Source organism: Cynara cardunculus, assembly GCF_001531365.2.
Source record: "Cynara cardunculus var. scolymus isolate 2C chromosome LG 6, CcrdV1, whole genome shotgun sequence".
NCBI lineage: Eukaryota > Viridiplantae > Streptophyta > Magnoliopsida > Asterales > Asteraceae > Cynara > Cynara cardunculus.
The window spans coordinates 18,434,094-18,453,438 of record NC_037533.1 but is presented as its reverse complement, the minus strand read 5'-3'; the positions used below and the strand labels follow the sequence as shown (position 1 = coordinate 18,453,438).

Here is a 19,345-nt window from a genome sequence, read left to right as displayed (position 1 = left end):
TTTATTGACTGAATACTTACTGAAATAGCACGGAAACAATGCTTACCAGGTCAGATTTCAATAGAAACATATTTCCTGTAAACATTTCTACATAAATTTCTACGAAGAGAGAGAGAGGATTGAGAGATATGAAATAATGACATGATTACATACTTAGGGGTCGTTTACTAAACACTTACTTGGTAAGTGCTCACTGGATAAATTTCCTCATTGGATGAACATGAGAATGGCCAAAAATCTTACTGGGTAAGAGCGATGAGAAAGATGGAGAGTCTTGTCCGGTAAGTGAGGATGACGACTCTTACCCAGTAAATTGTTGTATTCGATATGTTTTGAAGTACTAAAATCTTACACATCAAGATGAATTATAGTGTTGACTTTTATAGGTAAGCATTTGGGTAAACGGCCCCTTACACACACGTGTGTGTATGTATGTGTGTGTGTGTATCTGTAATTGATATGGATAAGATAACTGAATTTAGATTCTATCCAAATAAATAAAAACAAATAAAAAACTTGTTAAAAAGCAGGTGCAACGTGCTAATGCTATCTTTTGACCGTTTAATATATGTGTAAAATCCACAACACATGGTCAATTCCTCCTTATTTCACCTGATCTCTTAAACAATCCTACAAGTTGATTAGAGATTATAAACTAAATACGCATTTATCAACCTTCCGATTTATATGCCTTGTTCATATTTTCAACTCACTAATAAAAGCAAGATTCCGTTATTCTTTCTATACGGGACAAAACCTCACTATGAATTTCACCATGAAGACCGTATATACGTTAGTATTTACTTGTTATATACTGTAGAAACGTGAGTACCTCACTATGAATATAGGTCATATATAAGCAATATCACGTCGGATATACACAGTGAACACATGGCGCATGGTAAATGGGTTGTTTACTTACAATTTAACGAGCTTAACAATATGGATAACTTATTTGCTCAATCATACATGGGTGTTTCCTTACGGCTTGATCGTCAAGCCATCATCCAAATGACCATATGGAATAAGTCAAGACCTCTCCCTTCTGCCATTAAGCCACCTAAAATAAATTAATACCATAAATGCCCCTTTAAACCTATCGATCTCTCGTCCTTAGACAGATTAATTTATTCTGATAAACAACTTAATTCACACGTGACTTAATGGGAAAAAAATAAACACCACCCAAATATTAAATGTCCACTGTTGAAATATAACTGGAATATAAAACGTCCCTTACTAAAGCCGAAAAACCAACTTCCAATAAATTCTAACACATTGTCAATAGTAAAGGGGGCAAAAAGTAATTTAGAGCATTCTACAAGGGAGGAAAGTGTTACTTTTATTTGTAACTATAAAATGTTCTGCTGTTTGCAAATCAGATCGAGAAGGCAATCACCTTCATTTGCGCGATTTTGAACACCGACAGTGGTAGTGCCGCTCTGCATTCTTCAAGAATTAGGGCTTCGATTTACTTCGTATACATAGTTAATTGAAGTTATTGAATGCAGATCAAAGTTATTGAACGCAGATCTCAATTGATTATTGAGCCAAGAGACTGATAAATGAAGCTCTTACAGTTGGCATTCATTGTTGCTTTAGCATCTGGATTTGCAGCTATTCTCATCTACATCACCGGTGTTTCTAATCTAAGTATGTTAAGTTTTGTTTTTCTCTTAGTTGCATTTTTGAATTTATTTTGTTTGATTCAATGTTATAATTGCTACATGTGAGTAGACGGGACATTCAACATTTCGGACGAGGAAATCGAAGCGTTGCAATCGTTGCAAAATGGATTTGAAAAGTGTGTGGTGAGTTGTTTCATATAATTTAATCGTATGTTCGTATTATTGGGTCGAGCTTAACTGGAGATATTCAAACTGAAATGGAGTACTTATAACTAGTTATACGACCTCAAGAGGTTCAAAAGTCAGACACGGTTGTGGGTTGTTGAATTTCTAGTCGTATTGGGCTGGTGATGGCTAAATTAAGTCGTTTATATTAATCTGTCTATATAGACTGGGAGGGTTTTTGTCAGGGAGGGTTTTTTTAATACATGGAAGGAGGATGTTCTTTTATTGGGATGGACGGGTTTGGAAAAAAACTTGGTTTTCTACATAAAAATCTTACTAAATAAGCCACTTTCTATATCATTAAGCCATCACCAAACAGTCATGTATAGCTGATCGAATATGATGAGTCCCATTAAGCTCGTTAAGCTGCTAACAAACATGCCCTTATATTGGCTCTTTAAGTTTTATGATGCTAAAGCAACACCTTCATCGTGCGATTGTGAAGACTGAAGCATAGGGCCAATTTAGTGCATGTTTGTGTTTTAATCCAAAGAGCTGTCCCTAGCTAGCTATTAATCCATGAAATAGAAGCATTTGAAGCTTATAAGCATGTAGCTTAGTAATTTCAGAGGCACGATCTGTACATGCTATGGGAATATGGTAAGAGACAGAACGTTAGCCCTAATCCTAAATGATGAATTATGTCCGTCTAAAATGTTTGTTGTGAAAGGTTTATATCTAACTAATATACACTAACAACAAACACATTGACGTATCTGTCTGTAATCAAATCAAGCTTGTGATATACAATTGAAAACTTATCTATTATAAGAAAAGCACCGCCATTTGCTAATGTGATTCGTTGCACTTACTTTGTTCAATTTGATTCAGAGGGCCAACGGATTAGGGCTACAAGCTATCAGTGATAGAGACTACTGCAAAGTTACACTACAGTATCCAAGTGACACCATCCCTAAATGGGTAGGTTGTCTCAATTTTTGGAATATTCTTAATATGCTCTGTTAGAAGCATCCCCAGGTATATGGGTATTGCTTCAAGTTGGGTTAGATGCTTTACTAAGGGTGTAAGATCCCACATCGGTTGGGGAGAGGAACTAAGGTTGCTTTATAAGGGACCGGATACCTCCTCTATCAGACCCTTTTTAAGAACCGTGAGTCCAGGTGTATGGACAAAGCGGACAATATTTGGTACGGTTGGCCTGGGATGTCAAAAATGGTACTAGAACTGGACTTCTGGCAAGGACACTGGGCTCCCAAGGGGGTGGATTGAAAGATCCCACATCGGTTGGGGAGGGGAACTAAGGTTGCCCTATAAGGGATTGGTATCACATGTGTTTTAAAATTGAGTCCAGGTGTGTGGACAAATCAGGCAATATCTGATATGGTTGGCCTGGGATGTTACAAAGGGCTAGCCTCTTATGAGACTAAAACATTGTGTATTACACCTGTCTGGTTCATAAATAGTTTTTTTCCCTTCATGTTTGTGTGCTACTTCTATCTTGTAGTTTTGTAATTAATATCTGAAATTGGATGCTTTTAACAGAAAGATCCCAAAACTGGAAATCTAGAGGGCTTATCTTTTGAGTTTAATCTGTGTGAAGCAGTTGCCACATGGGAGCAGGTTAGTATCTGATGTGTAGGTATTTTTATATTTGTCAAATTTTCAAATTGGAAGCCTTTTCTAAGCAAATTGTTTCCAAACATAGAGATTTTTTATGTTAAACAGCACTAACACATTGTAGAGTCAATCATTGACATGTGTTCAGAATAGATTCTGGCCTGGTTAGGGGCAGACCCACATGGATAGATACGGTGGCATGGGCCATCAGCCTCCTCTTCATGGTTCGGTCATAAGGGAAAAAATTACGTTTCTCAACGGTACCACCGTATTGTTTTGTTGGGTGCCACCATATGGTTTTTGAAATTCAAATGTTAACACAAGACTTTAATGGCTAAGATGGTAAATGCTCTTACTTTTATAACAAAAGACCCAGGTTCGAGTCGTACAAATGTCAAATTTGTTGTTTTTTAGCTTAATTTTTGGTGTTTTTTATATATCTCTTGTGTTTTTTAAAATATATGTAGACCGCGCACGGACATGGTCTTTTTTTTGTAAGGATAAGGAACCAACCAATAGATCTATACTAATATTGCGGGAAAAAGTTAGATATTTTTTTATAGTCAAATTGTGGTACCACTTGAAAAAAATCCGGATCTGCCTCTGACTTCATCCAAGGGCTTCATGATCCAAGTTTTGTCATTGTTTTGTTGCTCATAAGATGAGTTTTCCAGGTGCGGAATAGTACCACCATTCTCACCAAGGAGTTCATTGATGCTTTACCTAACGGATGGGAAGATTATGCATGGAGGAGGATTAATAAAGGAATACATCTGTAAGTCTCCAAACCATTTGAAAAGGAAATGCGTAGATAAATACAAGTAAGATGTGTGCACAACCCACATGTTTCTTGTTATTTTATAATTTTTATGTTCTATTTTCAACCATACCCATCTTTATTCAAAAAACAAATCAAGTTGCCAAAAAATTTAGTTAAGATTTAATAAATTTCAAGATCTCCAAAAAATTCTTTTTCTCCATGCAAGTCTGAAGAGTTGTTTTTAGTCTTCTATAGTTATTTGCAGTCTGATTTGGTGCATACGTGCTGCAGTAACAACTGTGCAAATAAAACTCTGTGCATGGAGAAACTTTCTTTGGTACTACCTGAAACACCACCATATGTTCCACGTCAGTTTGGCCGCTGTGCAGTTATTGGTAACTCAGGGGATCTGTTAAAAACAAAGTTTGGGAAGGAGATTGATAGTTATGATGCTGTTTTAAGGGAAAATGGTGCACCAATTCAGGTATGTGTCAATTACATCTAACTTTTAGCATATAGTTGAACTTAATAACTCTCCCCCAACTCTCTCCCGCCTCCCTCTCTCTCTCTTGATGCAATGCAGAATTACACTGATCATGTGGGTAAAAAAAGTACATTTCGTCTGCTCAATAGGGGTTCTGCCAAAGCTCTGGATAAAGTTGCTGAGTTATATGGTATTCTGGTAACTCTACATGTATGAATCCAATGTATATATATATTTACTGGAAGCATGCTAAAGGTTTCACAATCTACAGAAACTGGAAAAGAGGTACTGATCGTCAAAACTACAATCCACGATATCATGAACAAAATGATTCGGGTGAGCACAATCATAACATGGCATCCTACTTGCATGTTTTATTTTTAATTTTGCAGTAGATGACAGTTTTATCATATCCTATGGGTTGACACATGAAGCTTAGGGGTTGTTTGATTGTTTTTTCATCAAGTCCTGTATATATAAAGTTGTCTGTATAGATTGAGAAGGTTTTTGTTTGGAAGGGTTCTTTCATAGTTGGAAGGAACGAATTTTTTAACTGGGAGGCAGGTTTGGAAAGAAAAACTTGGCTTTCTACATAAAGCTCCTCCTAGAAGCTTACTTAATAAGCACCACTTTCTATATCGTTAAGCCACTACCAAACAATCATGTATAGCTGACTGAATAAGTTATGAATTCCATTAAGCTCATTAAGCTGCTGACAAACAGACCCTATATATGCTTCTTGGTGAAAAGCTAATATCTTGCACCATATTATCAAATAATTCTTTTTTTGGCACCCGGCAGGGGGTTGGTACTGGATTAAACATTTTCTAATTAGACAAACCATTTTACACGTTTCTGTTATTATATGCTTTCATTTATAGATGTCACATCTTCCTAAAAGCACATCAAAGATTTGTGATTTTCAGCTAATTAGACCACACATTGAGCTGCATTAATCGTTTAATAGAAATGGAACCCTGGTAATTAACCATACACCCGTCTTATCATGTGAACTTCCTTTTCCTCCGGATGCCCTTCTTCACCAAACACATTTGTGGCTTTCAACTGCGTTCACTCAGTTACACATAAAGCCGCTTTACTAATGCACTTGTACGACCATTGGGCGGTAGATCTTTTCAGAACTTGAAGGAAAACAATATTTACAATAATTTGCTCCTTTGTCGTCATTTCTAGACAATATGAACAAACCTCGGATGGCCAATGTCACAGACCTGGCCTGGATATTTGGTTATCGAATTCTTTTTGATCTGGGCTATAATGATTGTAGAAATTTTCTCGTTTATCTCTTGTATGCAATTACTACTCTCAACTGTCACCTTATAGAAAATTGGAACATACTACTCTACGAGATGTTGTTCTTTTTGGTGAGAATCAAAATGTAGGTCTACTATCATATAACTCTGCCTTTGTATTCGATCCCTGATAAAGGAGGCAACATGTGTCAGGCCTTGTTAGCGAGTCAATTGTATCTGGCTGTTCTTATGAAAATGAGCAACTGCTTGTGGTTTATCATGATCATGAGATTGTGTAGATGTTACTTCTTACTTAAAAATAATTTTAGTACTCTATTTTAGTTCCTTGCGTTTTTCTTTTGTCAATTGAAAAAAGGTTAAAAAGAAAACAAAACCCTTTGCATCAAAGGAAATCGAAAGATAAACCCAACCAAATGAACCCAGTGAATCCCAGTTGGAATAGGGTCTGGGGAGGATAGGATATATGCAAAAGTTACCTCTCCCTCAAGGAGTAGAGAGGTTGTTTCTGTGAACAACAGAAATTGGAAGATCAAATACAGATTCCATGGAATTCAAAAGGCAGATTTTTGTCGAAGTTATGATTAGTATCTTTGTATCTCTCATTGTTTTGGTGGTATCCGATTAAATGTGCATGGAGCTGATGGTAATTTTACCTTGCTGATGAGTTAAATAACTGCTGTGAGATAATATTCCTAGAATTTGTGATGGACATGAGGGTTAGCTTCTGGTACCCTTTTTCAGTGATAAGAACGCAAGTCTAATGAACTTACAATCATCATTGTACGCAGTACAACTGTACAAGTTACTCCAACCATCATTGGGCCAGTCCATCTATTAGAACCCTTGAAGTTTCAATTAAAATGTGTGTATGTGTCTATATATACACAAACACACATGTGTTGGTGTGTGTGTATATATATGTATATAAAGGGAGGTTCAAGGGGAAACCCCCAAAAAATGAAGAACTGAGGAACACCCTAATAATCATTAATCTGGATGTATGCACATGTGCATACAAGTAATAGCCGTTTCTTGGTTTTTATGCACATGTGTCTGTTATGCACATGTGCATACCAGACAACTTGCTTACAAATTACTTGTATGTGCATGTGCATGTGCATACTGTCCAGATAAAAGATTACCAGAGTGTTCCTTAGTTTTTCATTTTTTTGCGGTTTTCCCCAAAACCTGACCCTATATATGTATATTATCTGACATGCATTTATATCGTCATCTCATAGATGTGTAACTTCTCCTCGATCTTCATAACATGCAGCCTTTGGCACATTGCAATGATAAGCTGTAAATACTTGTCTCTTTTCTTCCATTTTTCTGATTTTGAGTGCTGAATTGTGTATTGTAGGAAGTTCCAATTCTCAATCCCATATATCTCATGTTAGGTGCATCTTTCGGTTCAGCAGCAAAAGGAACTGGGCTCAAGGCTCTTGAATTTGCTCTGTCAATATGTGATACTGTTGACATGTATGGATTTACAGTCGATCCAGGCTATAAAGAGTGGTATACGAACTTATATACACTTTTCTTCTCTTTTTAGTCCCTTCTTGTTGATATAAAATAGTGGTTACTAACAAATAACAATTATATTTACCAGAGGTGCCACCCTCTTTCCAAAAAAACAATTATATGTCATGTCGATGACATGGTACCAGAAGCCAATGAGCATGTTTGAACTGGATGACGTGGCAGCTATATTGCTTGCATAAGATTTTTATCATTAGACTCAATAATGGGCTGCAACCTTTTCTATCAAAATTTCTTTTTGCTAACATATATGCTTTTTTTAATGAAAACAATATATATAACTTTAACATATGTCCATGGACTCGGGATCATGTGAGACCACCTATTCTCGTGAGACCCATGAGACCATACCTTCACAACAGGACACTATGAAGGTAAACCTTCACAGTGTTTTTGCTGTGAAGGTTTGGTGTTTTTTTGTACCTTCACGGTGTTTTGCTGTGAAGGTTGTGTTATTTTGTGGTCTCACAGAAACCGGGTGGTCTCACGAGAATCGAACCTTACGTCCATGGTCAATAATTCTGGCTATGTTGTTTTCAGGACGAGATATTTCTCAGAGTCTCGACAAGGTCATACCCCGTTGCAGGGTAGGGCTTACTACCAGATGATGGAGTGTTTGGGAGTAAGTTCATATATGCCACCTACTTCTTGTGCAAGATTATTTTACACTGTAGGACTCGGGGGGATAAAATCATCCTTTCCCCTGAAATAACTTCCAAAAGAACAGCCTCAAATTCCTGCAATAGACATGTAGTTAGCATGATGAACATGGTGATGAGGTCTTCTTTCTTGATCATTGTCGATCCAGGATTATATTCTGCTTTTCTAACAATACTCTCTAGTCTCTCCGTCCCAAAATAAATTTCCACAATAAAAAAGGCATACAGTTTTTAAAATTTGTAATTATTGTACTTTTTAAGTAACTAAATGACAATTTTACCCTTAATAATGAAGGGAGTAATGAATTTCTCCATCTCATAACTAAGGGTAGATATGGAAAGTTGAGCACTTACTTTTGAAAGTGAACAAACTAAAATAGAAATGTGGACACATATTTCGTGAAAAACTGAGTCGTTACTTGAAGATAGTTATTCCCAAGATTTTCTACTTTTGCCTCGCTAATTCATTACTCCATTTTCTAAATTAATAGCTTATCAAAATTCATTCTCCGATGCGAGCTGATCCTAACCGTGTCGTGAAATGGGTGCCAAGCCGCAGCACAATCACTGCTACTAGACTTGCATCCGAGAAAATGCTAAGGTATGTAGTTTTTACATCATGTAATCCTCTTTGATAGGTGTTTACTATTTAGCAATCAGTTAATCCCAAAATTACATTATTCATGTCTATCCCAGTAAAGGCCTGTTTATTAGCAGCTTAATGAGCTTAATGGGACTCACAACATATTCAGTCAGCTATACATGACTGTTTGGTAGTGGCTTAATGATATAGAAAGTGGCTTATTCAGTAAGCTTTTAGGGGGGAGCTTTATGGAGGAAGCCAAACTTTTTCCAAACTTGTCCCTCCCAATTAGAAAATACGTTCCTTTTATCCCAAGAAAAAACCTTCCCAAACAAAAACCTTCCTATCCACACAGATAGCTCTATCCATACATGATTTAATGGAAAACCAACCAAACAACCCCCAAGTCTAACACCAAACGTTGCACATAGCACATATGTGCAAGACGAGCATTCATGATTCCACCAAATATCAATCAACAATTTCCCCTTTTATTTAGTTAAACTTCAACCATTTAGTGACAACGTAAACTTAGCATAAGAATGGAAGACATACTTGTCCATTTGGTATGTGGGACATGACGGAACAAAAACACGTTCCGTCATGTTTTTTGGAGCAACATTAGACTGCAACAGGACGGGATAGGACTGAGTGGGACAAAAATGCATTTTTTACCCCACCAAAATAGGTGGAACAAAAAACGGAGAGATAGACATGATTTCTGAATTACTAAACAAACCATGTAACCCTAAAACATTTCACAATTCTTTACCAAAATAGGTGGAACTAAAATGAGGGAGATGAGACAATATTGTAAATTACTAAACTATCCATGTTAAATTAAAACCCGTAAACCTTCCACAATTCGTTTCGTAAAAGGTGGAACAAAAAGAATTGAGGGAGATGGAACAAGATTGTGAATTACTAAACTACCCATGTGAAATTAAAACCATAAAACCTTCCACGATTCTTTACCAAATTAGGTGGAACAAAAAACAGGGAGATAGGACAAGATTGATAAATTACTAAACTACCCATGTCAAATTAAAACCCTTTAACCTTCCACAATTATTTACCAAAATAGGTGGAACAATTTTTTTTAGGAAGATTGAACAAGATTGTAAATTACTAAACTAACCATCTAAAGTTAAAACCGTAAAACCATCCACAATTCTTTACCAAATTAGGTGGAACAAAAAGTAAGGAGATGAGACAAGATTGATAAATTACTAAACTACACATGTCAAATTAAACCCCCTAAAACCTTCCCCAAGTCTTTCACGTGCCTGCCTTACTCGCCCGTCCAGTCCGTCCGCGTACCAAATGCACAAGTAGAGGACCAACAGTTTATCATCATATCTAAACTTCTCCGACTCCATGTTATATGCCTTTCTCGATGTATACTTTGCTTGTGAGCAGACCTTGTTCAAGTGAGTGAAGTGTGGTTGGTTATTGTAATAGGAGGGTTGCAGGAGGCTCTGATGATCCACTGGCTTCTTGTTCCATCATCAAGAAGAAACTTCACAAGAGCCAATTTTCAGGCCTCAGAAAGGCTGCTGTTGATCATCAAAAATATGTGAAAGAGACCACAATGTACCCTTTGGAGCATAGTCTTGGACATAGTCAACTCTGTACCGTGTCGAATAGCTGAACTAACGAACACCCATCGAATTCATCATCTCCATATACAGAAAGTTGGAAGAACGAATTATGAACACTTTTTCTGCAGGCAATAGCGTAGGCTTAACGGAATACTCTTCTTCAATACTGTAAGTTTTCGTTTTATTTTAGTTTGTCCCAAAATAAGAGGTTGTTTATCAAACGCTTACCATGTGTCCCTTACCCAATGATCGAGAATCTTACCCGGTAGGTGAGGGGGAAAACTCTTACCGGGTGAAAGACGTTTACCAACAATTCATTTTGATGGTCGAAAATGTTGCCGGTAAGGGATATGAAGATGGTGGCTCTTGTCGATAAGCATTTGCTTGGCAAGCGTTTGGTAAATGGCCTGCAAGTGTCTACTTTTAAAAGTTAGTGCACAATTTCCGTTCTACCATTATTTATGAGATGAAATTTATTACTTCCTCAATTATTAAGGGTAAAATTGGCATTTAGTTAATCAGGTAAAAATGGCCGGTAAGTGCCTACCTTTAAAAGTTAGTGCCCAATTTCCGATTCTACCCTTACTTATAAGATAAATAAATTCATTACTCCCTCTATTATTAAGGGTAAAATTGACATGTAGTTAATTAAAAAGATGTAATAATTAGACATTTCTAAACCTTTTTGAAGTGTTGAAATTTATTTTGGAACGGAGGCAATAATTTGTTGATTATAAAACCGAGTCATACAATTGTAACATTGAACACATTCTTCATAATTTGGATTATATATTCGATTTTCCAGGTTGATCACACCTCGAGGCGGTTTTGGCTTCATTTAACACTTGTAAAGAAGTCGAAATATCAATTGGTCGTTGTGTACGTAATCCGAAGAATCGGAAGGAGCGCGTGGGTTCACATTATTCTTGTAACATCATTTACGTTTTTTTTTGCGTGGTTATAGTTTCTAAGTTGGGTGTCTTTTTCAAACTTCCTATAGCGGGTTGAGGATGAAAAACTCGGATCTCAATTTGTAAGAGGTTGCGGTTCGATACCAAAAGAGCATCCACAACGGAGCTTTTTACAATCCCGACAAAAAACATTATCTTCGAAAGCTTGTTTTTTTTGCTTGTGGGTCCCATGTTTTTGTAAAATGCTTTGGCAAAAAAAGTCTGATTTTCAAATGGTGTCACCATTTGGTTATAAAAAGATGAAACTATGGATTTTTTTTAATAAAATCATTGTACCGTTGTTGTGTGGTTAGTACCTTGTTACTTGGATGTAATGTCCCGATCGAGTCTTTTATCTTAATTTTTTTTTCAAATAAACTGGAAATTAGGACGGATGAAACTTGTGTTACAATTCTAATTTCAAGAAATATATGGTTGTACCGAACAAAATAATACGGTGTTGAAATCACTGAACGGGTAAATCTGACTCAATCCTTAAAGCTAACTATTTAATGCTATGCAATGTACTTTACCTGTTGGGTTATGGACGGTTATTTTACTAGAGGTTTATAATCTACCCTTATGTGATACCTGTTGAAGCGTATACTCGGGTGGTGGTTGTAGGGCGAACGATTTTAAAGTAAACTCCTCGTTCATTAGATAGAGAAGATGACCAAGATTTTGTGATCCGCTTCCAAACTTATCTTGAGAGAGCTCGGATTTTCATGACCCTAAAAAACTTCAATTATGGAGAAACGAAACAATGTCCATGCCACCATACCCGAAATTGATAAAAATAGCTGATTATTCCGGTCAAATTTATTTAGCAATTTTATCAATTGAATTTTAACAGAATTTATGCAAATGTCTTACACATTCAATTTTTAGGTTTTTTTTTCCTTAAAAAATTTACGTAAGTATTTTTAATCATAGATTTAAGAATTCAGTTTTAAAAGTGGCTAAAATTAAATTTTCCTTTTGTTTATAAAGAGCCACAATATTTAAAAAATAAAATAAAAAAATGCAGTAAATTACATTTTTCGTCCCTATTGTTTGTTAAAAATTTCTATATTTACCCTATACTTTTGAAATTATAATTTTCATCCCTATTGTTTACCACTTATTGTTGTTTTTGTTTCCATAGTTTACTATTTTCGTCCCTCATACTTGAATATTGACATTAGCATCACGGACAAAAATAGCAATGAATTGAAAACCATAAAGACAAAAATTGCAAATTTTAACAAACCATAGGGACAAAAACGTAATTTTGCTTTAAAAAAATAACACAGTAACAAGTAGAAGGTTAAATAACCAGTTAAATAGAAAACAATTATGACAGACATACAAACAGAAAACCCCTCATCATCAACATCCAACATACAACAATTGATTTCCAGTTCACCAACTTACAGTTACATCATTTATATAACTAATATCAATAAATTTCCGCTTTACGAGAAGCTTATTCCGCCTTTGCCCGTCGCGAGAACCCCGAAGACGAACAAACTGTAAGTAGATACATCGTAATAAATCCATTCGAAAACCACAAAACCTCTACCTGCTACTTTTACAAGCGTTGATAAAACAGCCGCAAGGCGTAATTAGTCCATCACACGAGAAGCAAAGTAATCACAGAAAACTAGTGACAAACCTGCTATACGCTTGCAATTATATCGGTTCAATAAAAAGCCTGGCTTTATGAGCTTGTTGCTTTATAAAGCCAAAAAATTCATTTAGGAACAGTAAATATTTTGAAAACTGCAAAAACCAACTATTCATAATGAATATACCCTATATTCGTCACCAATAGTGGGTTCTTACAGTTTTAAAAACATTTACGCTTCTCAAATGAACCTGCCCTAAATCGAAGGGATCCGTAGCTAAGATTTTAGCTTCAATCGATTAGGCTCAAAACTACAAGCTCCTGCAATTGTAAAAACCAGCTATTCATGATGAATTTACCTAAATATATGTATGAATATATTCATCATGAGTAGTTGGTTCTTACGGTTTCCAAAATACTCGCCCTTTTCAAATGAACCTGCCCTTAAACAAGGCCCATAGCTAAGGTTTCGGTTTCAATCAATGATGCTCAAACTACAAGCTCCTGCAAAATTGTAAAAACCCAACTATTCATAATGAATATACCCAAATATATGCATGAATATATTCATCATCATCACAATATTCATAATGAATAGTTGGTTCTTACATTTTTTAAACTACTCACCCTCCTCAAATGAACTTGCCCTTAAACCATAAGGCTCCCTAGCTAAGATTTTAGTTTCAATCAAGTAGGCTCAATCTACAAGCTCCTGCAATTGGAAAATCCTTCGCGCTACGGCTCCACGGCCCGTGCATTCATAACTATGCTTATACTTTCACAAAGTCACCATCAAAAAGGCAAGAAAACATCTAAAAGTAAAACCCATGGTGAAGAAATGAATAAAATATGCACATAAGAAGCGTATGCTATAATACTTCATACTAAGGGTCTGTTTGCTAGCAGCTTAATGATACTCCTAGTTTATTCTGTCAGCTACATGATTGTTTGGTAGTTGCTTAATAATATAGAAAGTGGTTTATTCAGCAAGCTTCTAAGTGGAAGCTCTATGCAGAAAGACAATTTTTCTTCCAATTAAAAAACATATTCCTTTCATCTATAAAAAGACTCTTCCAAACAACTTCTCAATCTATACAGACTGATCAATCCACACACAGACAACTTTATCCATACTGAATTAAATAGAAAACCAACCCAAAAGCCCGAAAGTGTGTATGGTAACACAAACAAAACAAAGAATCTTGAGCAACAATCAGAAAACAATCTTCACCTTAGGTATCAATACGATAAATCTTTTTTTAACCATTAATCCGCCATATTGAAACAGGTATCGGCAAAGTTTTCAATAATTTGACTACGAATCTACATATAACATACCATTAAACATCATCCGACACATCTTGAACTACAAAATCTATGCCATAACTCCTTTTCAACCATTTATTCTACGAGTCTAATGTAACATGAAGCAAACGAAGAATCTTGGGCAAGAGTCAAATTGCCTTAGCAGTATCCGGATTATCAGTAGAGCACAACCTCCCAAGAGGTCGGGTTCAAACCTTTATTTGTCGTACATAAATATTTGTGTCAAAAGTTGATTACCATAAACCCCAACCAGCCCCACGGAATCCGCCCCGGGGCGACCACATGTGAGGACTAAGGAAGCATTTTGTGAACCGACTCACGGCCAAGGCAAGCGGAGGGATTCAAACCTGCATCCCATGGGATTCGAACTTGAATTTGTTATGCATTTGGGCAAAGTCACTTTCAAGCACATGTCGTACATAAATATTATATACTTTAAAAATAACATTAATAGTTATCGTTATACTATAAGAGTGCGATGTAACACAAAGAAAACATAAATTCTCGGGCAAGACTCAAAAACATAACCTTGAGATAAAATATCGATTCGATCCCTCTTCTTTTTAACCATTAGTTCGGCAATTCGATAACTTGCAACAGTTATTTGTATTCTTGTTTCCGACTACTAATCTATCATTCGACACATCTTGAGCTACAAAATGTACACGATAACTCATTTTCAACCATTCATATTTCATTCTCCAAATATTACAGTTATTGCCATTCTAAGAGTGTATGTAACACAAAGAAAACAGAGAATCTTGGACAAGAATCAAAACATAATCTTGACATAAAATATCGATCCAATCCCTCTTCTTTTTAACCATTAATTCGCTAAGCTGCAACAGTTATTAGTATTCTTCTTCAAGAAAACATCAGCAAAGTTCCGGGATGTTTGGTTGGTTTTCCATTAAGTCCTGTATGGATAAAGTTGTTTGTGAGGATTAATACGTCCGTATAGACTGGGAAGGTTTTTTCATAGATGGAGTGAGCATGTTTTTCAATTGGGAAGGGCAGGTTTGGAAAAATCCTGACTTTCTGCATAAAGCTGACCCCTAGAAGCTTCCTGAATAAGCCACTTTCTACATCATTAAGCTACTACCAAACAGTCATGTATAGCTGACCGAATAAACTGTAAGTCAAACTAAGCTCATTAAGCTGCCAACGAACAGGCCCCTATTGGTATATGACTACTAATCTACATACCATTAAACTGCATCATTTGACACATCTTGAACCATTCATTCTCCAAACTTCAACAGTTACTGCCATTCTAAGAGTGTAATGTAACACAAAGAAAACAAAGAAATTTGGGCAAGAATCAAAATATAATCTTGACATAAAATATCGACCCGGTCACTTCTTGTAACCATCAATTCGCTAAATTGCAACAATTATTGCTATTCTTCTTTTAAAAAATATCAGAAAGCTGTTGATATGTGCCTACTAATCTGTATCAAAAAATTGCATCATTTGACACATCTTGAACCATTAATTCTCCAAACATCATAGTTATTGTCATTCTAAGAGTGTAATGTAACACAAAGAAAACAGAAAATCTCGGGCAAGACTCAAAAACATAATCTTGACGTAAAAAATCGCTTCGATCACTTCTTATTAACCATTGATTCGCTAAATTGCAACAATTATTGGTATTCTTCTTTAAAGAACATGAGAAAGTTATTGATATGTGACTACTAATCTACAACGAAAACTGCATCATTTGACACATCTTGAACTACAAAATCTAGAAAATAACTCTTTTCTGAACCATTCGCTCTCTAAACTTCAACAGTTATTGCCATTCTTCTCTAAACAAACATTAGAAAAAGTTATAGCCAATCTGACCACTAATCTATATACCATAAAAACTGCATAATTAGAAGTCAAAAAGTGAGGTAAATTAAGAGTAAAACAAAAAACCATTTGATCACAAACAAGTACTACTAATCAAGTACAAGAAAAAAAGGCTCAAACCAGTTTTAGGCCTTCTGTCTTTGCAATTGGCAAGTGCTTTTTTGTGAATTCTCTTCCTTCAAACTCAAATTTTCACCCCATCAACATTCATCATGAAAACCCTTTTCCAAGTTTCTGAATTGAACAGAACATTTTTCTTCTTGAACCTACTGCATTTATCCCCATATCTTTAAGATCCTCTAATGTCAACAATGGCAGAACTTCATCATCAACTTCATGTATCTCAAAAACTGGAGCATATCTCCCTAGACCCAATTGATTCAACCAGACCCTAACACCATTTCTTTCTGGGTGATTGTTGTTCCAATTTCTTGCATCAGTATCAGAAGGTCCATCTAATTCAACCCCATCTGAAACCCTAACCCTAACACCATCTCTCCCTCTACTCCCACCAACATAATGCAAATCTCTTTCGTTATCCATCGAGAAATTCAAACTTTGCTCCTTTAATTGACTACCAGAACCCTCACGATCGAAATCCCTGTATCCATCATCATCATAATCATCCTCATCATCGAATTTCTCATCTCCTTCATCCATCTTCGATCCCCAATTCGATCTAACACGTTTTGTTCCTAAAAAACCCCTTTTTGATTTTGCAGAATCCCTAGCTTTCCAACTCCCAATTGCAACACTATCCAAAGCGTTATTATTGTTATTACTATTACCATTATTCATATTATGATGATGATTGTTGTCGTTTCCGCCATCTTTATCTTCACCAACATCTAGGGTTCCTTGGTATTCACCGGTAATTGCACCACCGCCGCCGCCTGTTAGGTTTACAAGAGGTCGCGTTTTCGAGGATTTCGAATCTTTCGACGGAAACTTCCATTGTTGTTGTTTGGTTCTCCGTTGATTATCAAACGTGTGTTGATCTCCGATGTCACCTAATCGAACGCTTGGCCTACGCTGTCGTTTTGGTGGACCCACGACAGCGTCTGCCGGAACTCCGACCAGAGCTCCACCTCCACCTCCACCTCCACCTCCATTCATTTGACCCTCCACCGGTGGTTGCAGCTCAGACATTTTTTTACGAAAAGGTACAGAAACGTAAAAGGGTACTATTGAACTCTCTCTCTCTCTCTCTCTCTCTCTGTATATATATATATATGTATATAGATTACTGTATCTATCGTCGATCCAGAGAGAGTAATATATGTGGACGACACGTTTGTGCTAATACTGCCCAATACAGAGTGTGGCATCGTATTAAAAATTACAAACTAACCCCTTCATGTTTTTTATTTTTCAGTTTGGCCCCAATATTTTGATTTGCACTTCTCTTCCTCTTTCGTTATTAACATTATCAAAAAGTTAAAGAAAATAGTAAATTACAATTTTAGTTCGATTTGTTAATAATTTCAATTTTTGTCAATGTGATTAAGGGGCATTTACCAAGTCGCGTTATCTCACCGGATGAATATGAAAAGGACCAAAAATCTTACCCGGTAAGAATGAGACAAGAACTATGAGTCTTACCCGGTAAATGAGGGCGTCGACTCTTACAACAGTAAGAGCTTACCGGGTAAATTGTTGCATAGGATGTCGTTTTAGTGAACTAAAATCATACTCGATAGGTAAATAATAGTGTTAAATGTTACCGTAGCACTTACCGGGTAAGTGTTTGGTAAACGACTCCTAAGAAATTGAGATTCTCGTCTCTATAGTTTACAATTTATTGTCATTTTCGTCCATGAACTAATCCTTATCTTTAAGTTGTGTAAAGAATTGTAGCCTATAGGGTCCGAAACAACATTTAGAGGCAAAAATAGTAATGAATTACAAACTATAAGGATGAAAATTGTAATTTCTAAAATACAAAGATGAAAAATGGTATTTTTTAACAAACCATAGGTATGGAAAATGTCAATTTGCTCTTAAGAAAATTGATAAATTATTGAAATACTTTCATTTTAATTGGATTTAACAAAAAAATGATAATAGATGGTGTTTAGCATTGCTTATTTGAAATAACTTATGTTTTTGTATAAAAGTGTTTATCAACTTATTATAAGTTATAATGATTTAACTTCTTCAAAAACTTCTTATTACTGGTTTGACACCGGTATAAGTTGTTTATCCAAACACTCAAAAGTGATTATTACTGATGTCACAACAAAAATCAATAATTGTTTTTATAAGCAATCTCAAACACCTCTATAATATTGATTTTTCTCCCTTAACTTTCCTCCCAAACGTGGGAGGATCGGAGGAAAGTGAAGAAAGAAAATGAAATAATTTATAGCAATTAAAAATATTTATAAAATTCTATATTTACCCATTAAATTACAATTTGTTGTAAAATAAAGAGTAAATCACGGATTTGATCCTTGTGGTTTCATGGTTTTTACAAAAAAGGTCCATAAACTTCATTTATTACAGATTAAGACTTGTCGTATGTCGTTTTGTAACGAATCGGTTCCTCCCTCTAACGGCCATCTAGTTACTCTGTTAACTTTGAGGGCACTTTCGTCATTTTCCCTTTTTTGTCTTTACTCGATGGACTAATCTTGTAAAGCCACACAAACCACAAAGACCAAATTCGTAATTAAGTCTGAAAAATAACAAAATAGAGTAAATTACGAATATGGTCCCTGTGGTTTGCTGATTTTTATAGATTTCGTCTCTATGCTTCATTTATTATGGTTTTGGTGGATGTGGTATGCAATTTCTGTTGGATGTAGTCCCTATCCTTGACACTGTCTATTTTAGTCCTTAAATGAACCCACGTGCAAGGCACACGAGGCCAAAATCGTCCATCCACCTTTTCTTTTTGTTTTAAATTCGTAATTTTTGTATTTTTATTTTCTTTATATTCTCAAATTTTTTGACATATTTGTATTCTCCAATATAACTATCATTTTCTTCCACCCTTAACCATTTTATAAAACTACGAAGTTATTATCAACCATGTAGACATTATTTGACAAAAATGAGCTAGTTTATTTTTTTGATATACGTTTGGATGTACATTGCTAACTTATTAAAACGCTACTTGAAGTAGCATTTTAGTAGCTTATTGTCACTTTTTGCAATTATAACATTCATTAATATTAATTATTTTTATTACCATTAGTTATAAATAAATATTAATAAAATTCAATTATTAATTAATATAAATTAAAAATTAATTAACATTTTTTGATCAT

The 19,345-nt window shown here is 35.5% G+C and overlaps 2 protein-coding genes across 3 annotated transcripts; one reads left to right on the top strand and one right to left on the bottom strand.

Moving 5' to 3' along the window:
- The first annotated feature begins 1,394 nt into the window (after positions 1 to 1,394).
- LOC112514611 (sialyltransferase-like protein 2) lies at positions 1,395 to 11,271 on the top strand. 2 transcript variants are annotated; one of them, XM_025121180.1, is made up of 13 exons: positions 1,395 to 1,653; positions 1,738 to 1,811; positions 2,685 to 2,774; positions 3,357 to 3,434; positions 4,106 to 4,206; positions 4,483 to 4,675; positions 4,775 to 4,865; positions 4,947 to 5,011; positions 7,313 to 7,467; positions 8,032 to 8,113; positions 8,642 to 8,751; positions 10,195 to 10,502; positions 11,140 to 11,271. In XM_025121180.1, the coding sequence occupies exons 1-12, from the start codon at positions 1,566 to 1,568 to the stop codon at positions 10,382 to 10,384; spliced, it is 1,317 nt and encodes a 438-aa protein (XP_024976948.1). In that variant the 5' UTR covers positions 1,395 to 1,565; the 3' UTR covers positions 10,385 to 10,502; positions 11,140 to 11,271. The 2 variants fall into 2 exon arrangements, with proteins under 2 accessions (XP_024976948.1, XP_024976949.1); XM_025121181.1 differs by lacking the exon at positions 2,685 to 2,774 and having other exon boundaries at positions 1,430 to 1,653.
- A 4,530-nt stretch (positions 11,272 to 15,801) lies between these two features.
- LOC112514693 lies at positions 15,802 to 17,275 on the bottom strand. Its single transcript, XM_025121290.1, has one exon. The coding sequence runs from the start codon at positions 17,220 to 17,222 to the stop codon at positions 16,284 to 16,286; it is 939 nt and encodes a 312-aa protein (XP_024977058.1). The 5' UTR covers positions 17,223 to 17,275; the 3' UTR covers positions 15,802 to 16,283.
- Between the last annotated feature and the right edge of the window lie 2,070 nt (positions 17,276 to 19,345).